The 20,953-nt window shown below is 43.6% G+C and overlaps 1 protein-coding gene across 1 annotated transcript in view; it reads right to left on the minus strand.

Annotated features, from left to right (window-relative positions):
* Positions 1-20,953, minus strand: part of PDGFC (platelet derived growth factor C) — a 225,243-nt gene that overhangs the window by 85,284 nt on the left and 119,006 nt on the right. Inside the window, exon 2 of the mRNA XM_006023150.2 lies at positions 10,540-10,735. Coding sequence (XP_006023212.1) covers positions 10,540-10,735 — 196 coding nt within the window. The remainder of the gene's footprint in view (positions 1-10,539; positions 10,736-20,953) is intronic.

A 20,953-nucleotide genomic window follows, 5' to 3' on the forward strand; every position in this document is an offset into this window, starting at 1 on the left:
GGGCTCAGTCCTTGGGCCCGCACTGTTCAATTTCTTTATCAGCGATTTGGACGATGGGGTGAAAAGCAACCTGTTCAAATTTGCTGATGATACCAAAATATGGGGAGAGGTGGGCACATTAGCAGGGAGGGAGAGACTGCAGAAAGACCTGGATAGGTTGCAGGGGTGGGCTGACAAAAACAGGATGCGTTTCAATACTGACAAGTGCAGGGTGCTGCACTTGGGCAGTAGTAACCAGCAGCACACTTATAAGATGGGAAACTCCCTTCTTGAGAGCACAGAAGAAGAAAGGGATCTTGGATACATTATTGCGTCCAGGATGAACATGGGCTGACAATGCGAGGTCATAGTCTGCAGGGCTAACCGGACCTTATTGCGCATCCACAGATGCATCTCAAGTAGGCCCAAGGAGGTGATCCTCCCCCTCTACACAATACTGGTCAGGCCACAGCTGGAGTACTGTGTCCAGTTCTGGGCACCCCACTTCAAAAGGGATGTGGACAACATTGAGAGGGTCCAGAGGAGGGCCACCCGCATGATCTAGGGACTGCAGGGCAGACCCTACAATGAGACGTTATGGGACCTGAACCTGTTCAGCCTTCACAAGAGAAGGCTGAGGGGGGACCTGATGACTGTCTATAAACTCACTAGGGGGGACCAGAAGGGTTTGGGGGAGACCTTGTTTCCCCTAGCGCCCCCCAGGATAACAAGGAATAACGGCCACAAGTTGTTGGACAGTAGGTTTAGATTAGACATCCATAAGAACTACTTCACAGTTAGCGCGGCTAGGATCTGGAATCAACTTCCAAGGGAAGTGGTGCTGGCTCCTACCCTGGGGGTCTTTAAGAAGCAGCTTGATGCCTACCTGGCTGGGGTCATTTGAACCCAGTTTTCTTCCTGCCCAGGTAGGGGGTCGTAGCTGAAGATCTGCAAGGTCCCTTCCGACCCTACTTCTATGATTCTATGAATCCAGTTTTCTCTTCTGCCCAGGGCAGGGTGTCAGGCTAGAAGATTTGCAAGGTCCCTTCTGACCCTACATCTATGAGTTATTGGGACAGGTTTCTTTGTTTTCCTATAGCCTGCAAGATAATCTTAAATAATGCTTGTTTTTTTTTTTTAAATGGGCCAAATTTTATTACACCTATTAAGTATCTTAAGTGGATTTAGGCAATAAGTGTAATGGTATTACACTCACTTCTAGTTCCTGAGAATCTGTAACATCTACTTCTGTGAAATGCCATCATCTTACCCTGAGACTGAGTCACACAAAAGCAGCAAGGAGAAAGAAGAACCACCCACCTTTTGGATTAACAGTTTAGCAGGGCCTTGAGCAGGGTGAAACAGGATTGAATGATTAGTCGATAGTTTCACAGTGCCTGTCTTTCAGTGCTTCTTTAACCATTGGGCCAGAAAACTAGTGGTATCTCTTGGTGCAGCCTGGCAGCTTCTCTTTATCAGCAGCAAAATACTGTAACTAGCTTTCTGATAAGTCCCAATCTCCCATTCTGCACTTGAATGTACTGTAGGCACAATATGTTTCTTAATTTTTGATTATATTTCATCAAGTCTGCCAAGCAATCAAAGCCTTTGGAAACTACCAAGAAAATGCAGGTTTACTTTTCTCTCATAAAGAATATGGCTACTGCGGTCTTCTAACAGCGTGTCTGATGTTGCCTATGGGTTGCAGAGCAGACCATGATAAAGCTGCAACAGAATTAAAAAGTCTCTTTTATGTTAGTCACATGTTCCACACGCTCAGCACCAGAAGGGTGGAACTATAGACCAACAATGCCAGTTGCTGCTGCTTCCCTGCACCAAGAAAAGTAGGCTTGCAGGTCCTAGATCCAGAAGATCTGAGATAGTGACAAGTCTCCCTATTCAAAGAGAATTTTCTGCCAGCCATTAACAGTCAGTTCAACCCCCTGACACCACCTGAACTGCGCTAACATTGCACTACAATGGGTAGTGATCAATGGCTTGATATCCAGTTAGCAGATGGTGTCAAGTGGAGTGCCCCAGGGGCCGGTTGTGTTCAATATCTTCATCAACAACCTGGAAGATGGGATAGAGTGCACCCTCAGCAAGTTTACAGATAACACCAAGCTGGGTAGAGTAGTAGATACACTGGAGGGTAGGGCTAGGATTCAGAGTGACCTAGACAAATTGGAGGATTGGGCTGAAAGAAAATCACATGAGGTTCAATAAGGACAAGTGCAAAGTCCTGCACTTAGGATAGAAGAATCCCATGCACCGCTACAAGTTTGGGACCAACCACCTAGCTAAGCAGTAGCTATGTGAAAAAGGACCTGGCAGTTACAATGGACAAGCAGCTGAATATGAGTCAACAGTGTGCCCTTGTTGCCAAGAAGGCTAACATCATACTGGGCTTTATTAGTAGGAGTGTTGCCAATGGATGGAGGGAAGTACTTATTCCCTTCTTTTCTACACTGGTGAGGCCAAATCTGGAGTACTGTGTCCAGTTTTGGGCCCGTTACAAAAAGAATGTGGACAAATTAGAGAGTACAGTGGAGGGCAACAAAATGGTTAGGGGCTTGGGGCACATGACTTCTGACAAAACAAGGAGCAATAGTCTCAAGCTGCAGTAAGGGAAGTTTAGGTTGGATATTAGGAAAAAAAACCTTTCTGTCTAGAAGGGTGGTGAAGCACTGGAACAGGTTACCTTGAGAGGTGGTGGAATCTCTATCCTTGGAGGTTTTTTCCAGCCTGGCTCAACAAAGCCCTGGATGGGATGATATAACTGGGGAGGGTCCGGCTTTGAGCAGGGGCCTGGACTAGATGACCTCTTGAGGTTCCTTCCAAACCTATTTTTCTATTATTCTATGACATCAAATGATAATGTGCAACATTCTTCTAAAGTGAAAGGTGAATGCAGGTGGATCTGAAAAAAATGGAGTATTCCAAGTTCTTATACATCCATGTTACATACTCCCAAAAGCACACATAGACCGTAATCTGCTTGAGACACATCACTTACATCTAAGGGATTTGTATTTCAAATTATTAGCCCTGCAAATTGTTTTGTTAAAGACCAAAGAAGTAGTAATATTTTACGTCAAATGGCATTCAATATAAATCTCTCAGGTAGAGAGATAAACAACAGAGACTGGATCTTTAAATAACCATGCACAACATTCTAGTAAGATTCATATTCTTAGCAAACACATGCATTTTAAACTTATTTGGAGGCAGAAATAGGCTACAGGGAAAAAAACAAAAGATGACACCAGCCCTGATTCAGGAAAGTGTTTCAACAGTGGAACTTCAGCACATTCTTCAAGCACATATGTCTCATACATTTCTGATGCTTTCTCTTGGAACAATTCTGCAGAATATCTAGAGATTTCTCCAAGTCAAACTCCTTTAGTCAAGGGTGATAATGATGACAGAGATACAATTTAAAGGATCTAGATGTTAGTTCATACCCACAAAAATGGGTAAGAATCTTCTGAAAAGATGCAAGGAGTCAAAGGTAAGCTGGAAGAGTGGTGTGGGATGGCACCATAGGCTAAATGAAAGGCATGAGGCTGGCCCCATGGGCCAGACTGGGCCCATGGACCCCCTCCCTCCCCACATGCCAGATCCTGAACACATGGCACCTGCCCTGGCTGGTCTGAGGGCAACACGTGCAGCGTGCATCCTGGACTAGCCAGGACTGGTTGGGGTGGACACCACCTGCAGCAAGCAGCCCTAACCAGTTGGGGTGGACATTGCCTGTGGCATACATCCCAGATGAATCAGAGAGGGTGCTATGCGTAGCATATGTCCAGGGCCCTGTGTGCAGGACTGGTCCAGTGCATGGTGTGTGTAGAATGTCAGTCAACTCAGGACCTAGGCCAGTATGTGGGGGGCCTGGATGATGGGGCTCTGTGGACCTGATTTGGTCCATGGGCTGCATCTTTTACACCCCTGCTTTAAAAGTTCTACATATTTAACTTAAAGAGCCAAATACTTTGTGTGTGACCTTTTGTAAACTTGTCTTCAAGCTGGCAACTGTATGATTTTTTTCTAGTCCATATTTATTTAGTGTTCTCATTTTCTGTCCCATGCCATATGAACGTGGTTTTGACAATATAGACAATTTGTTTTTATACTCTGAAGTAGTCTGGATAATGTATTGGTATTGATATATGAGCTTTTTATGGTTTGCACCATGAATTGTCAGATATTCTGATGGGAAGAAAATTGTCTTCTGTTCTTAAGGAAGGTGAAATCTGAGCTTAAATGGTAAGACATGGAAATAAGTAGCCAAGGAATGCTGCCAAAGTTGAGGGAAACATTTTATCACTCTACAGAAAGTGCTCCAAAGAAGCTAAAATAAATTATTGTAAGAGTTAGTACAGACGTCAGAATTCCCAAGAAATGCTAGCCATTACAAAAGATATTTCATAGCAATTTTCCTATAGTCTTATGTAATATTTGTTGATGACATTTCAATTATTATCTGAACTAAAGTTAAATAAGCATTTTCCTTTCACAAAAAGGGGTTAACTGAAATTTTGCTTCCTCCTTTATTAATTTTCTTGCTTAGTATACTTAACTTTCAAAGTGAATAAACCACAAGTGAAAACTCAGAAAGTACACATTCATTGTATCGCCATGGTTTGCATTTTCTGAACAAACAAAATGTTATGGTATTAACAAAAGAAAATGCAAACATGCAAAAATGTACAGCTGAACAAAAATTAATATTTCTTTTGTTATTTCATAGATTTCATAGACAATAGGGCTGGAAGGGACCTCGGAAGATCATCGAGTCCAGCCCCCTACCCGGGGGCAGGAAGTCAGCAGGGGTCATAGGATCCCAGCAAGATAAAGATTCACATGTCTTTTGAAGGCATTCAGAGTAGGTGCCTGAACCACCTCTGGCAGCAATCTATTCCGAACCTTGGGGGCTCGGACAGTAAAGAAGTTCTTCCTTATGTCCAGCCTCAAACTGTCATGGAGAAGTTTGTAACCATTTGATCTTGTCATCCCTTGGGGCGCTCTGGTAAACAGATGTTCCCCCGGATCCTGGTAAGGACCCCTGATGAACTTATATGTGGCCACCAGATCACCCCTGAGCCTGCGCTTTTCCAGGTTGAAGAGTCCCATGGCTCTCAGCCTCTCATCGTAAGGCCTGCTTTCCTGACCTCTGATCATGTGCGTGGCTCTCCTCTGCACCCTCTCAAGCTTCTCCACATCCTTTCTGAATTGTGGAGCCCAAAATTGGACGCAGTACTCCAGCTGCGACCTCACCAAGGCCGAGTACAACGGGAGGATGACGTCCTGGGATTTACTTGAGAAGCATGTGGATGCAAGCAAGTGTTTTGTTTGCTTTACTAGCTGCAGTATCACATTGCAGGCTCATGTTCATCTTGTGGTCAATCACGACCCCCGAGTCCCTTTCTTCCACAATGCTAGCCAGCGTAGCACTGACGAGTCTAGAAGGATGCTGCAGGTTTTTCTTCCCAAGGTGGAGAACCTTGCATTTTTCAGTATTAAACACCATCAGGTTCTTATCCACCCATTTCCTGAGCCTGTCAAGGTCAGCCTGGATCACCCTCCTGTCTTCAGGTGTGGATGCTTTGCCCCAGAGTTTGGTGTCATCAGAAAACTTGGCTAGTCTGCTTCTGATACCAATGTCCACATCATTAATGAAGATTTTAAATAGCATAGGCCCATGGACAGAGCCCTGGGGGACCCCCCCTGGTTACAGGGCACCACGACGATTGACTTCCGTCATGCACCACCCTCTGGGTCCTCCCACGGACTCAATTCCCCAGCCACCGGATCGTGGTGTGGCCGAGGCCACAGTTGGCCAGTTTTACTAAGAGGTGATCATGGGATACCAGATCGAAGGTTTTTTTAAAGTCAAGATACACAACATCAATCTCTTCTCCTTTGTCCAGGTGACAGGTCACCTGGTCGTAGAAGGAAATGAGATTGATCAAGCAAGATCTACCCGCAACAAACGCATGCTGGCTGCTCTCAGGATGTTGCCATCGGCCAGTCTGTTAAGAATGGCCTGTTTGATGATCTTTTCTAAGACCTTCCCTGGGATAGAGGTCAGGCTTATGGGCCTATAGTTTGCTGGATTCACTTTCCTCCCTTTCTTGAAGACAGGCACCACATTGGCCTTCTTCCAATCATTGGGCACTTCACCAGAGCACCAGTAGTTCTCAAAGATCCATGCCACGGGCTGAGCTATGATGCTAGCCAGCTCCTTGAGTACCCTGGGGTGTAGACTGTCAGGACCGGCTGACTTGAAGGTATCCAGCCTCTCAAGGTGTTCCTTCATGAAGTCAGCATTGATGGAGGGTAAGGAATCTCCCTTAACCGGGCCTCCCTGTCCTGTAGTGGGCAAGGGCGTCCCATGGGACTGAAGAAAGACTGACACAACGTACCCATTTAGCAAGCTGGCTTTTTCCTGGGCGTTGGTCATCAGTTGTCCCATCTGGTTTAGCAATGGTCCAACGTTACCCTTGCTTTTCCTCTGGCTCCCCATATATCTAAAAAAGGACTTTTTAGTGTCCTTGATATTTGTAGCTAGTTGGAGTTCTGTTGCAGCCTTGGCTTTCCTGGTTTGCCCCCTGTGGGTCTGGACCAGTGCAATATATTCCTCCTTGGAGGTGGATCCAGTCCTCCATCCTTTGTAGGTCTGTCTTTTTAGATGAAGGAGGTCCGCTAGTTCCCTGGAGAGCCAAGGGGGCTGCTGTGCCGTTTTGCTGCCTTTCCTCCAAGATGGGATAGACTTTGCTTGCACTTCCAGGATTGCTCCCTTCAGGAGCAACCACTCATCCTGAACTCCCCTACCTTTGGGTTGTGGCCCTTTAGGGCCTCCCTGACAATTTTTAAATTGTCACTAATACTCTTTTTACATACAATAACTGCTTACTTAGAACAAGCGTACTCCCAGAGACAGTGCTCAATAGTTGTCACATTAAACAGACTATTTTACCTTGTCTTGCTTTTTGTTTGCAAGTGGGTGACTAAGGGCCCTGTTACATCTTACACCATGGGTGCATCTACACATTGACCTACAGCAGTGTAGCAACGCGTTACATTGCCATATGACACACTATGGCAACATAATGATCACACAGATCTACACGTGATTGCCTGCTACATCGCTGTGGTGGCACACTTCCCTCTTATAGTGCTCTGCTATGGCAATGTAGCGGGGAAAATCTAAGCATGCATTGCAAATATGGCACAGTACATGCCCGTACTGCACTGTACTTTTGTACTTCCAAAAGGCGATATGTAGATGCACCCTGTAAGCCACACAAATCTTGATTGGTGTTAGTGCTGGCTGGAGGTTGAAACAGTTACATTTCAGGTCAGCAGGGACCTGGAGGATTGAAAGGTCAGACTCCCCCCGCCTTATATTCTGGGCCCCCCCTTGCCCCTGGGTTTCCCCCAGAGTTCCCCTGATTCCTCCCCACCAAGACTTCCCCCTCTGTCCTTGGGCTCCCCCCCTCCACTTAGTTATGGCAGCCTGCCCAGCCCTCACTGCTGTGCTGCTGCTCTTCATTTGGTTGAGCCTTCCCAAAGAGCAATATGAGAGGTGGCCAGGCAGGCAGGTTAACCCTCCTTGCCTACTTCCCAAGGACAAACACCGTGGGTAGTCACAAGTAAATGGAGGGGGAGGTGGGCGGGTCAGTGAGTAGGGATCTCAGGTCCTTGGGAGGGTGGGAAGAGGGAATTGGGCCTGATCCAGGACAACAGAGGAGGAGGGACAGGTGGGGTGTTTACACTAAGGTGTAGCCTAGATTGGCTGTACCTTGCTGTAACATGAGCTGGGTATCACAGATCAGAGGTAATCCTATCCTTGAGTGGTGTAACCTAACAAGTGCTTAAAACTAGTTTCAGGTGTTAATTTGTGGACCACTCAGGTGTTAAGAGCTCCAGGAGTGCCCCAAAATTATGGTGTAACAAGGTCCTAAGTCACCTTACCTCAATTTTCTTTCACTTTCCACTTCATTCTGTTACATACAAAAAGAAAAAAGCATGCTAGAGTTTCCACTTGAATGAAAATATATACTTGTGTAAGGGGTGTACACTCATTCAAGCAAACATATGCTGTACAAGAGTTATTATGTCAAGGACAGACCATAAAAAGAAAGATAATTACTCGCCTCAGAAGAAAGTAAATTTGTATGTTGGGTCCTAAAAAAACCCTGTATAATAAAATTGAGTAGAAAATGTTCTTTGTTATTACAGTTTTAGAACAGAATAATGGTAAAGATATAAAAAAAACAAAACAAATCAAGACAGATTAAGAAAAGCTCCAAAATGAGTGAGTATAGGGTAAACAACTCACAGCATAAGAGAACTACTAGTAAATATCTTTCCATGACTATGTGTAAATGCAACACATTATTAAAATGACATATTTTTCTCACTTTGAAATAGCCTGGATGATGTACATATATCAGTTTTGTATAGTTTTCACAGCAGTAAACTACATCTTGTCAGTATCCCAACTAACCAATGCCAAGCAGCTATATAAGGGACATATCACTTCTATAGTAAGTTAGGTTGGCTATTCAGTAGGTCTGTGCAAAACACCATCATTTTGTTTTGACATACGTTTCACTGTTTCAAAGGGACAGTGTTTTTTTGTTTTGAAGCACTATCCCATTTCGTTTAATCAAAACTGTTTCACTGTTTTAATGCATTTCAGTGTTTTGCTCATAGGCTATAATGGGGAATCATGAAAATGCCTAAAACTTTGACATTTCTTGCCTGATCTAGATGAAAATTCAACTGTTGGTATCCCCTTCTGTGGGCATGAAGCCTGCCATGTTTCAAGGAGACAGGTGCAGAGGTTTCTCAGAAACTCCACCTCAAACTGCAAAAAGCAAAACTTTTGACACTTGCTGGCAGTGGTAGCCTCCTGTCATCCGGAGGGAAGATTGAGGGGCCTACACCCCCCAGGAAGGCTGTAGGGCTGTGCCAAACTCCTCCTGGGTGTGTGGGCCCCCAAATCTGTGCTGGATGACAGGAGGCTGCTGCTGCTGCTGCTGTTGCTGCCTGGGACTGGTGCTGGGCGCAGCCTGCACCCAGTGCCAGGGAAGATTGATTCTGCCACTGGCCCCAGGCAGCAGCAGCAGCCTCCTGTCACCTAGCATGCAGACCTGGGTGCCCGCACCTCTGGGAGGGCTGTGGGGCTGTGCTGGACCCTTCCCAGGGGTGTGGGCCCCAGATCTGCGCTGGATGACAGGAGGCTGCTGCTGCTGCCTGGGTCTGGTGCTGGCCTGTGCCCAGCACCATGCTCCATGGAGCTCAGGCTGGCGATGGGAGGTGGAGTGCAGCCCTGGCTCTGCCTGCCTCCCGCCACCAGGCTGCGCTCCGAGCAGCTCAGCAGTCCCATGGAGCTCAGCCTGGTGGTGGGAGGTGGAGCACAGCTCCTGCTGCCGGGCTGCACTCCGTGGGGCTGGTGGAGCCAATTGGAGTGCAGCCCTGGCTCTGCCCCCCTCCCACTGCCCGGCTGCACTCTAAGCAGTTCTGCAGCCCCATGGAGCTTAGCCTGGTGGTGGAAGGTGGAGCACAGCCCTTGCTCTGCCTGCCTCCAGCTGCTGAGCTGTGCTCTGTGGGGCTGTGGAACTGCTCAGATCGCAGCCCAGTGGTGGGAGGCAGGCAGAGCCAGGGCTGTGCTCTGTCTCCTGCCGCCAGGCTGAGCTCCATGGTACTAGGAGACACCATTCTTTATATAAAATCTTATGGTATCTATACACGTGCTTTGTGGTGGCGGGGGGGTGGGCAGGCCGGAGAGAACTTTAATTAGTGTGTCTCTTAAGGAGCCTCTCTGAGAGATGCTCTAATTTAAGAGCTCACAGCATCACATGTATTCAGCATCCCATGCTTCAAAATGGTGGCTGGGGCTTTTCAATTCTCCTTCAATGAGCTTTAATTAAAGTGCCATTTTGAAATGCAGGGATGCTGGATACATGTGACACAGAGGCTGCTGGAGTAAGTTAATTAACATATTCCAGCAGACTCGCAACAGACTCAGTTAATCGAGTCCACTCCAACTCATGTTAATTAGCATGCATTAGAGCAGAGGTCTGTTGCATGTATAGGTGCCCATAGAGCCTAACCTTTTTAGGCTAATAATGATTGTATATTATTATTTTGTTTGAAAAGGGGTATGACAATTTACTACCTTGCCCAAAGTACTCTCTCAGGTAACAAGCCTACCCACATTTTTTCCTATACATCAATTGGACATGCTTTCTTCTGCCTCTTTTATTTGAGGATGTGAGAATGTCCAGGTTGGATTTCAAAGCTGTCTGCTTTCTTTTGAAAGGCTAAGATTTCAAGCATTTTGATATCTGTAGAATTCTATAGTGAAATCTATATGTTAAATGAAAAAGGCGAAAAACAAAAAGCTTTTTACTGCACACATGGATCATTTCTTACATAAAAAAACTGTCACTATGGTGCAGTTTAAGAATACATAAATAATTAGATGCCATGATTTTGCAAACCCTGCATAATACCCCCAATTTCAGGTAAGGGGAAAAAAAAACTTACTTGCAAATATCGTCTTCTGGGTCCTCAAGCCCAAATCTTTCATCAAAAGTAAGCTGTATCCACACATTCTCCTCTACTGCTACTAATTTCCACACGAGTACAGTATTGCGTGGGTATGTATGTGGGAACTTGGGGCTGTGAATACTTCCGTTAGTTGTCACAGTGATAATCTTCTCATGTTGGGGATCTTGTACGCCTAAAACAGAGACACACATACAAAAGATACAAGTTAAGGCTTTTTTTTTTCTACAACCACTTGCATTTTATACAACAAAAGGCTTTTTTATTTTGTTTTTTTGGTTTAATTTATTTTCTTTCTTTTTGGCAAGGAATTTCTCTGCTGGGGGAGAGTTATATAAAATACAATATAGTCCTCAGAAGAAAATATTTTTTTTTTCATATTCTAAGAAAAACACTTGGCCCAGATTTTCAGCTGCAGCTCAGGAGAGTGCGTGCTGGTGCGTGCCCTCACTCACTCACACACACACACACACACACACACACACACACACACACACACACACACACACACACACACACACACACACACTATAACAATACTTAGGCAACCTCATTCTCATTCAGTAGCAAGGCACCGGTTTGTAACAGGTCCCTGGCTGCTAAGAACAGACACTGAGTAGATGGGACAGATTTTTTTTAATGTTATGAGATGTAATGAAGGACTTCTAATTCACAAAAACATACTCTCACAGCACTCAAGATAAAGAAGAAATGTCATTGTCTATAACACTAGGATTTCAATCTTCTTTGAGCAGACCTGACAGGGTGAGAAAATAACACACTTAAGTAGGCATCACCTACTAGTCCTTATAGTAATAAAAGTTGCTTGCAGTTTTCCACAAAGCACATTAATTTAAAATATTTTGTGCTTCCAGAAAAATATGCTCTGATAATTCACTATTTCATCCTCTATTGATATAGTCTATATAGGTTATATTTTACTTCTTTGTTTTAGTGACTAACCATACAGATTTTCAATTATGCATTTTACAGTAAGATGTTTATCCTTCAGTCTACAACGGAGAAAATTACAATGCAGTTGAAACCCTTCTTTTAGGTCCACAGCTAAAGGATGACAGCTAAATGAATGTACTCAGAGTGAAAAGGGCATAGTAACAGCATTGCAATTTTAAAGGAATTAATCTGTAATTAAATATAATTTGAAGTCTGAGAGACTCATGCCTTTTATTTGTGGTACAAGAACTGTAAATTCTCTTTTAAGTTGAATTGCTGCTCACATAAAACTGATAAAGAAAACTGTGCTTCTGCCAGCCTCCATACACAATTTGCCAGTTTTGTGTACAACTAAAATAGCACAGCCTATAATAATAAAAAAGCAAAACAAAGCACAAGAAGTAGATTCTCAATTTAGAATTCATCTGCTTTTCTTAGCTGAGTCATAAGCACTTCTTCAATAAAGTATAATCTCTCAGCTGAGATTTCTACACTGCTCACATGAGCCAACACTAATAAAGATGACATTACCAGAAATTATTATATGACTGTTATTTTCAAAGTATGCAATGGACTACTATTTTGCCAATATCGCAAGCTTGACTCTAGGGGTGCATAAGTCATCTTATAAAACACACACTTCACTACTATATTTTGCAGTTCATTTTTCTTTTAAAATATACTCATAACTATTGTTATTTTTTCAGTACACAGACATATTGTGAGGAGACTAATGTGCTTCTTTCTTCTTTTTATGATCAAAATTATCTTACCAAGAATGGGGTAAATAAGGATTTAAAAGTATGGGCTCATCCAGAGATTATAACAATTCACCAAAGGGACAAAAGAAAGAGAAAAAACTCTGTGGAGACTTAGCCAATGGTTTTCAGCTTCTCCATTTCCTTAAACTTGTAACACGTTTTGCAATGGGTGAAAATATTTGCTTTAGCATATAGTATTGTTTCATGAATATACCAACTTCTCTTGCACACCATTTGTATCATTTTAGTAATTATTCTCCATAGCGGAACTTCTTCTCTTTCAAATGCAATATTTTATGTGACTATAAAGGCAAAGTTACTTTTGTCACTAGAGAATGAAGCTTGCTATTTGTACTGAGATAAGATGCACTATTCCTTGATTCATATGCAGGTAAACACAGAGTAACTATAGTCTGAAAAAATGTATCTTGAAGTGAAGCTAATATACTACTTGTGCAAATTCATTTTTTAAACCTCTTTTGAGCAACTTGGGTGTGAAGAATAATGCTACTTCCATAAGCCTAAGAATAGTTAGCACCTTTTGCCTTGGATTTGAACCAAAAGTATTAAAGTCACTTCAGAGGGAGGATATACCATACTCTCCTTACTTTAGAGATAATCAAAGCTGGGATTTACAAGGGAGTGACCAATTTAGTAGAGTTCATAGTTACCAGATGCATTACTTCCAAGTTATTTATATGAATTATCTCTCTTATGTTCCATCTGTTCTTCATTTTAAAAATAATAATAAAAGCAGTTTTAGACCACGTGAGCAGAAAGATTCAATGTACATATTCTGACAATCAGTTTAAGCAGTAATAGAGATTTAAACAGATTAGGACTTGCACTGTCTTGGCCACGGGGGAATAACAAACAAAACAGTTGACAACACATGTTGATTTGTGTAGGGATGAGGACAGAAGGGAGGAAAAGGAAAAATGCATTGCTGGTTTCAGATAGGCTGGGCATAGTTAGAGACGACTAGGAGAAGAAAGTGGTTTTCAGAAAATATTATATAGAGAAATATTAAGACTCAGGGGTCAATGAAAGTATGTGGCAGTATCCTTTTCACTGATGATTAGGCTGGAGCAATCAAAATAACATGGGTGCTAGTTACAGGAAAATCCATCCAGCAGAATGAGCTGGCAGCAGTTTTTTTTTTTATGTAGTTAGTACAAAATATTAATAATAAAATTTAAATCTTTATAAATATATAGAGTTCAGCACAGAAAACAAACAGGATTTTAAACATTCTGAAAACACTACATATACTACACTAACCTCTTAAATGAATGGCAGCCTTGAAATGAATGAATAATCATAATGACAGAAAAGACATCTGCAGTTGCCATTGTAAACTAAAATTCATACAACTAATTGGACAAGCTCAGTCCTGTCTACTACAAAGCAGCTCTCTTCCCCTAAAAGGAAGGGATGAGATATCTTACAAAGACTAGGCCTTACTCTTATTACAATATGGCAAGTATTCAATGTAGCCACAGTATTCAATTCTGATAACTATATGTTAGCAAAGTGTTTGCAACTCCACCACAAAGTAAAAATCAAATATTTTGTATAGGTCTAGGGCCAAGAGATATATAGGAGAAGATGGGCGATTAAAGGAATGTGATAGGGATTCCTGTGTTTTTATTTAGGCTAGGGACAAACATGACATATAAACTGGTTTAAGTGATCAGAAACTAGTTTAAACCTGTAACAGAGCAGATGATCAGTGCACATAAACCAGTTTGAAAATGGCTGTAACCAGTTTGAGATAAACCTGGTTGAATGTAGTAATAGATTTAACTGATTTGGCTCAAATCAGTTTATGCAATATCCCTGCTGGTTAAAGATAAATCAGACTCCCCCAGCACCCCAGCATGCTCTCTGGGCTGGGCGGGACTCTCTGCTACACTGCAGGTCTGGCCCCTCCCCTCTGTTCCCTGGCTGGAGCTCAGCACAGACTTACAGGCACAGGGCATCTGCCTGGCTTCTCCCTGCTAAGCAGGTCTGGCCCCTCCTCTCTACCTTACACAGACACTTCAGCATTATCTAGCAGACCACACATTGGCTACAGTCCATGCTGTGGGAGAGGCCAGAGGCAAGCAGGCTTTCTGGAGGTAATCACCAGGTACCTTAATGTCCTTCCTTGGAGGAGCTGTTTAAGAAGAGCTCCATTAGTTAATGGAGAGAGGATTTTTCTTAATGAGTTGATAAACACTGCATTAGGGGTGATAAACATTCCCTGCTGGGCAGCTCAGGAAGGGAGGGGAATACTCAGAGCATCCTGCCAGGGCCTGGCCATGCCCCCCTCAGCCCTGCCCTGTGGAAGCAAAGGGAGGCACCCCCACCCCTCTCCGGCTTCTAGCCTGAGCCACTGCAGTCATGTCCTTGGGTTGGACTAGGCTGTGCTCTTGGCTCCAGAGAACAGGGCTGGCCCTGTCCTTCTGTTCCCTAGCCAGAGATCTGGCAGAGACTTAAGGCACAGCAGGGCCTGCCTCATTCCCTCTTCCCCCCACCCCCTTTGCTGCTCACTGCTAAGCAGGGATCCTCCCCTCCCTCCTTCCCATATGCTACAGCACGGACTGCAGCCCCATGGACCCTAGGCATGTTGTATGATAGCTAAACGGCTGAGAGGTGTCTGTGTGCATTTCTTCAATTTCACTGGGACAGGCAGACAGGACAGTGTCTGCTTAGGGCTTTTGGGAGCTAATCAATAGGACAGCTGGTAATGTCCCTCCATTCGTTCCCTGGATAAAGCTGTTTAAGAAGAGCTTGAACTAATGAGAGAGGGTTCTGTTCTGTTGATGGCCTGATAAATGCTGTGTTATCAGCTCCCTGCTGGCTCCTTGCTTTTCAGGTTTGCAGACAGTATGAAGAAGTGGGGAGAGAGAGATTGAAAAGCTTAGTATCACCAACAGATGCATGCACTGCACCCCTCCCTGCTCCCTTTGCCTCAAAGTGCTAGCCCGGGGCTGGGGGCTGGGAACACTCCTGCACCCTGAGCAGTGAGCAAGGAAAAGCCTAAGGCAGTGCAGGGAGGATGGGGATTTAAACCCCTCCCTAATCAGAGGTCCTGCCAGGGCTTGGCCATCCCCCACCTCAGCTCAGGACTATGGAAGGGAAGGGAGGACTGCTTTAGCACCTCCTGGTGCCTAGCCACAGCAGGTACCTGCATTTCCTGAGTCCAGAGGGAATGTCTATGCAAGTCCAAATGGATTCAATCTAGGCAGGTTAAACTAAGCTGCAAAGATTGAATCAATTCAGGCTCAGGATATTTAAATGTCTTTCCTTAGCCTTAAAGTCTTACTAGATGAGAATACACTAACATCAAAGATTTAAGGTCTACTAGTAAATGAGCATGCCTGCAACATACCCTTCCTGACTGGATTCAGACATGCAGGCATGTTCCACACAAGATCCACATTACTCAGTGCATGGTGCTGCTAGTTTGCCTAAATGCAGAAGTTCCACATGCCTCAGTGCACATGCCTCTGCAGTGAAGGCCCCACACTGAGGTATGCGGAGACAAGGCAGCAGCCAGCCCAAGACTCCCTGCTACCCCATTTCAAGGAACACTGCAACGCAGCCAGGTGGGGAGTGGCTGGCTGGGGCACAGGGTGCCTCAGCAGGTTGGGGGATGCCTGCTCCCCCATCTCCACATGCTACTCCCCTACTGGCCAGGGCACGGTGTGCCTCAGTGCAAGGGATGGCTAGCTCCTCAGAAGCAAACTGTGCCCCAGCCAGCCCTCACACTGCAGCACGTGGCTCAGCAGGACAATGTTTTCCCGCTGCAAAGCACATGGGCAGGGATGTGCACTATGTCACTATTATTTGTGGGCATGCCCCTGATTGTATAGATCCAGCCCCTGTGGGTAAAACAATATGAGTACTACCTAACATGAATTGTATTTAATAGTGACAGTATTCAAGTGTTATGTTCAATAAGTATGTCATTTCAATATTTTGCTTTAGCTTATATAAGATAGGTTTTTAGATATGCTTGGGACATAACATGCATTGTTCCAGATATGTTTATCACTAAAAAGGCTGGGAAACTTAAATGTTAAGAAAGATGGTTCAGAGTTTCAACAATCACAGGGTAGGAAGGTGAACTTTTGGACTATAATCCAAAAGTGTTGTGGGATTGATTGTGAAGAAGGATTCTGTTTTCTAAATCAAGAATATCTGAATATACAATCATTCATAAGGCAACTTGGCTGGCACGAAAACTGAGCCTCATTTTAAGAAGGGCTGGCCTGAATTTGTGCCAAACTCACTGGAGGGAAAATAAAATAAAATAAAATAAAATAAAATAAAATATTGCCTGCAAACCTGCAGTTCATATACACCAGGTCTCTCCATTGGTAAGTTTTAATCAGGGGTCTGAAACTTGTGTGGAGTGATTTGTACAGATCTGTAAGAATGCAGTAATTTATTCATTTTTTTTGTTACCATTCCTGAATCTCTCAATGAACCTCACCTGGATCCTTTGCCACTTGTGTTGCACGTGTTGCATACCTCCTTACTGACAACTGGCTCTTAGGTTAAGCAACAAACATAATAAACCTTATTATAATTTGCATTGAGATAGAATCATAGGGAAATGGGGATAGAAGGTCGTCTAGTAAAAGCCAACTCCCTACTTAGGACAGAATGATCCATGTCTGAAAAGAATGGACTGGGAGAATAGTACAGACACAACTAAGCAGGAGCAGATAGGCTACTGCGTCTAGGGACAGAAATTACACAAAAACCAGAATAAGTGATAAGTGAAACCAGTTCAAATACATAACACAACAGAAGTTCAATGCACATAAACCATTCTCAAAATGGCTTAAACTGGTTTAAGATCTATGTGGATGGATGTAGCATTAGACTTAATTGATTTAGGTTAAATAAGATTATTGAACCTCTGTCCCAGATCCCCTCCATATTCATGTTAACTCACAGTCCCCCACCATCCCAGGATCTTTTACACCACCCCCACAAACCTCCCCTAACAGGGTGGGTAGGCTAGCACTGGCCCAAGCTGTGTGCTCCAGTGCTCTAGCTCCCCTCAGCTTCTGGTCTGTGTCACTGCAGGCATGCAGCTGCATTTCCAGAATCAAAAGTGAAAGTCTGTTCACTTGCTTATCGATTCCTTAGACTAACCTGCAAAGACTGAATCAATTCAGCCTCGGGCTGTTTTACTGCCTGTACTTAGCTTGGAAGAATTAGAGGAGATTGGCAAAAAACAAAACAAAACAAAAAAAACAAGCAAAAGGTTGTGTATGGACAAAAATCCTCAGTCACAGCAATGGAGTGTACAATACAGGGAATGTTGATACTATGGCTTTAAGCTCCCCTGATCCTAGGGCCTGTGAGACTCAAATAATTCCCCTAGTATAAACACAGCAGGTTGCCCTAAATTACACAGACTATCAATTAATTAAAGAGTTGTTACTGTTACCAAAGATTTCCAGAATCCAGAAAAACCCAGGCCATACTCCCCATGACCATAAGACTCCTTATACCAGCCATATAAGGAGAAAGAAAGTGATACAGGCACCACTGAATAGAACACATAGGCTAGATACAGATGTTCAAAAAGCCTGAGGTGGAATCAATCTAAGTTACGTGGTTTTCTGTAAGCAGCATAATTTAGATCAGTATCAAAGAGAACACAGTTGGGGGGAAAGCAAATCTTAGACTGTGTTCCACCATTTTTATGTCAGTTTATGTGTGCTGAACTTTTGTTCTGTTATGGGTATAGACCAGTTTCTGAACACTTATACTGGTAAAAATATAATGTCTGTACCTGGCTGTAGATCCCATTACATTGAACGGATCCTCCCACTGCTGTTTACACTAATTATAGGACTTTTCTTTCAACAGCAGCCCAAAGACAAGAGAAAATCTGACCCAACATGTAGCTTGAATCATGAAGCATCTAGAGGAATAAGAAGAGAAAGGAATGTTGAAGAGTCACACTAAACATAAGCTTAGTAATAGTTCTTATTCCTAAATAAAACCATAGGGAACCTATATACATGCCTGATGCCTGTTTTGACACATGCTAATTAGCACATCAGAGCAGACTTAATTCATTGAGTCTGCTGAAGCATGCTAATTAGCAGCCATAGAATCACATATATTCGGCACCTCTGTTAAAGAGATTAGCTGTGTCATCTGGTGCTACCACCAGATTACCAAGCATGTCCTGCAGAGGCCCCACATTATTTGGTACCTTCTTTTTACCCTCTATGTATTTAAAAAAGGACTTCTTGTTATCTTTGATCTGGGTCACTAGTCCCAGTTCCATCTCTGCCTTAGCCTTCCTAATAGCCCCCCTACAATCTCAAGCCAAGGACGTATAATCCTCCTTGGTGATGGCCCCTCACTTCCATTGGGTGTACACCTCCTTTTTTGCTTTGAGGCATTCATGGATGCTTTTGGTGAGCCATTGGGCATTACTTAGTAGGAGTAATACATATGAGGAACTCATATGTCCAAAAGTTAGGTGCTGCTAAGTCTAACTTTTAAGCACCTAGGCTAGGCACAGACATTCAAAAAGCCTGAGCCTGAATTGACTCAATCGTCGTAGGTTAGTCTAACCTAGCTAGGCTAAACCAGTTTGTATTTGTACAGACACCCCCTCTGAACTGAGGAAATCCAGGCGCATGCCTGCAGTGGCTCAGGGTAGAAGCTAGGGGTGCTAGAGCAGCCTGCCCTTCCCTCCCACAGTGCTGAGCTGAGGGGGCATGGCCAGGCCCTGGCAGGAAGCTCTGATTAGGGAGGGGTTCCCCCACCCCACCTCCTTGATAACAGAGCATTTATCAGTTCCGTTATCAGCATTTAACACCCCATTAGAAAACAAAGCCTCTCACATTAGTTCAAGCTCTTCTTAAACAACTTTTTGCAAGGAAAGAAACATACCAAGGAGAGACATTACCTGCTAATTAGCTCCAAAAAGCCCTAGGAAGCCAGGTAGACATTCTGTGTCTTCAAGTCTCTCCCGGAGCTCCAGCAATGGAGTAGAAAGGAGGAGCAGCTCTGCTGTGGAGCAGAGAGCCCTGCCTAGCCCAGAAAGCATGCTGGGATGCTGGGGGAGTCTGGTTTAACTTAAATCAGCAAGGGGTCTGGGACAGACAGCATAAACCTGTTTGATCCAAATCAGTTAAGTCTGATACTACATTCAATCAGGTTTGTCTCAAATTGGGTTCAGACAATTTAACTGGTTTATGTGCACTGAATATTTGTTCTGTTACAGGTTAAAACCAGTTTCTGATTACTTAAACCAGTTTATGTGTAATGTCTGTCCCTAGCTCTCATCCCTGGAGTGGAATCCAGAACCCTGAATGCAGTGCCTATTCTCCCAGAACATTGTATGGGAAGTGTCTGTTGCTTCAGAATGGGATCTGAGACAGCTAGCATATTAAACAGAGACAACTAAAGCTACCTAGATTTAGCAAACAGAGAAATGCCAATAACATTGGCCAGACTTAAATCACATTCATCTGCCCTCTCTCCTCCCTGCTCCCAACCTCCACGTATCTCACTCTGGGCACCAGACAGAGAGAATTGTAGACACATGTCCTGTGGTTTTCTCTTCTCCAAACTAAACATTCTTGGTTCTTCCAAACTTTCCTTGTAAGCCATGTCTTCTAGACTTCTAAACATTTTTGCTGCTCCTTTCAATTTGGCATGTCTTTTTTGAAGTGTGCTGTCCCAAATGAAAACAGTACTCCAGAATAGAGACGTCACCAGTGCTTCACATGAAGAATTACTTCCCTTGTATGCAACATGTCTGTTAAAACATTTCACTGTTCTATTAGCTTTTTTGAAACCGTATTACACCACTGAGACTTACATTCAGATTGTGATTTACTATAACATCCACATTCTTTTCTGTAGACCTATAGCCTAGACAGCCCTCGATATTTTGTATTTGCACTTTTGATTGCTCCAAACTTTATGAAATACAAAATTTCATCTGGTTTATTTCATAACTTTTTTTCCAATTATCAAGGTAATTTTGTATCGTAAGTTTTCAAAGTGACCCTATCTGTTATTTCATCTGCAAAGTTACTAGAGTGTACATTAAATTCCGTAACAAAAATATTGAATAGTTGCAGGTGCAAGAGAGACCCCTAAACCCCATATGTTACATCTTCCCTCTTTGACATTAAGCTCTTGATGACTACCCTTTAAGCACAATTATCCAACCAGTGATGTATCCCCTTATAGCAGTTTTATCTAGGCTACCTTCATATATTAGCTTGACCTTTCATAACTTTCTTATGAGAAAATCATAGGCACAGTGTCAAAAGACTTGCTAGAATTGTTGTATATCACATGTGGTATATTACATGCCCCCCCCAGATGCATAAAGCCAGTCACTGTATCATGCAGGGAAGTCCGATTGGTTACGTCTAACCTGCTGTCAACAAATCTGTATTGGCTGCTTCTTATTAGGGCTGTGTGAAGCTTTGGGTGCTGATTCAATTTAAAGGAGACTCAGCCCAATTTGGTAGCCGAATCTCCAAATCCGAATCAAATCAGGAGACCAAGAAAAAGGTCCGAATCTATTCAAAGCTCTCTGAATCAATTCAGAAAAGATTTGGAGAGCTTCAGAAATGTGGGCAGTCCCCACTCACCACCGCAGGGAACTGGACCCAGACTCTATGCTGGTAAGG

Source organism: Alligator sinensis, unplaced genomic scaffold, assembly GCF_000455745.1.
Source record: "Alligator sinensis unplaced genomic scaffold, ASM45574v1 scaffold1223_1, whole genome shotgun sequence".
NCBI lineage: Eukaryota > Metazoa > Chordata > Crocodylia > Alligatoridae > Alligator > Alligator sinensis.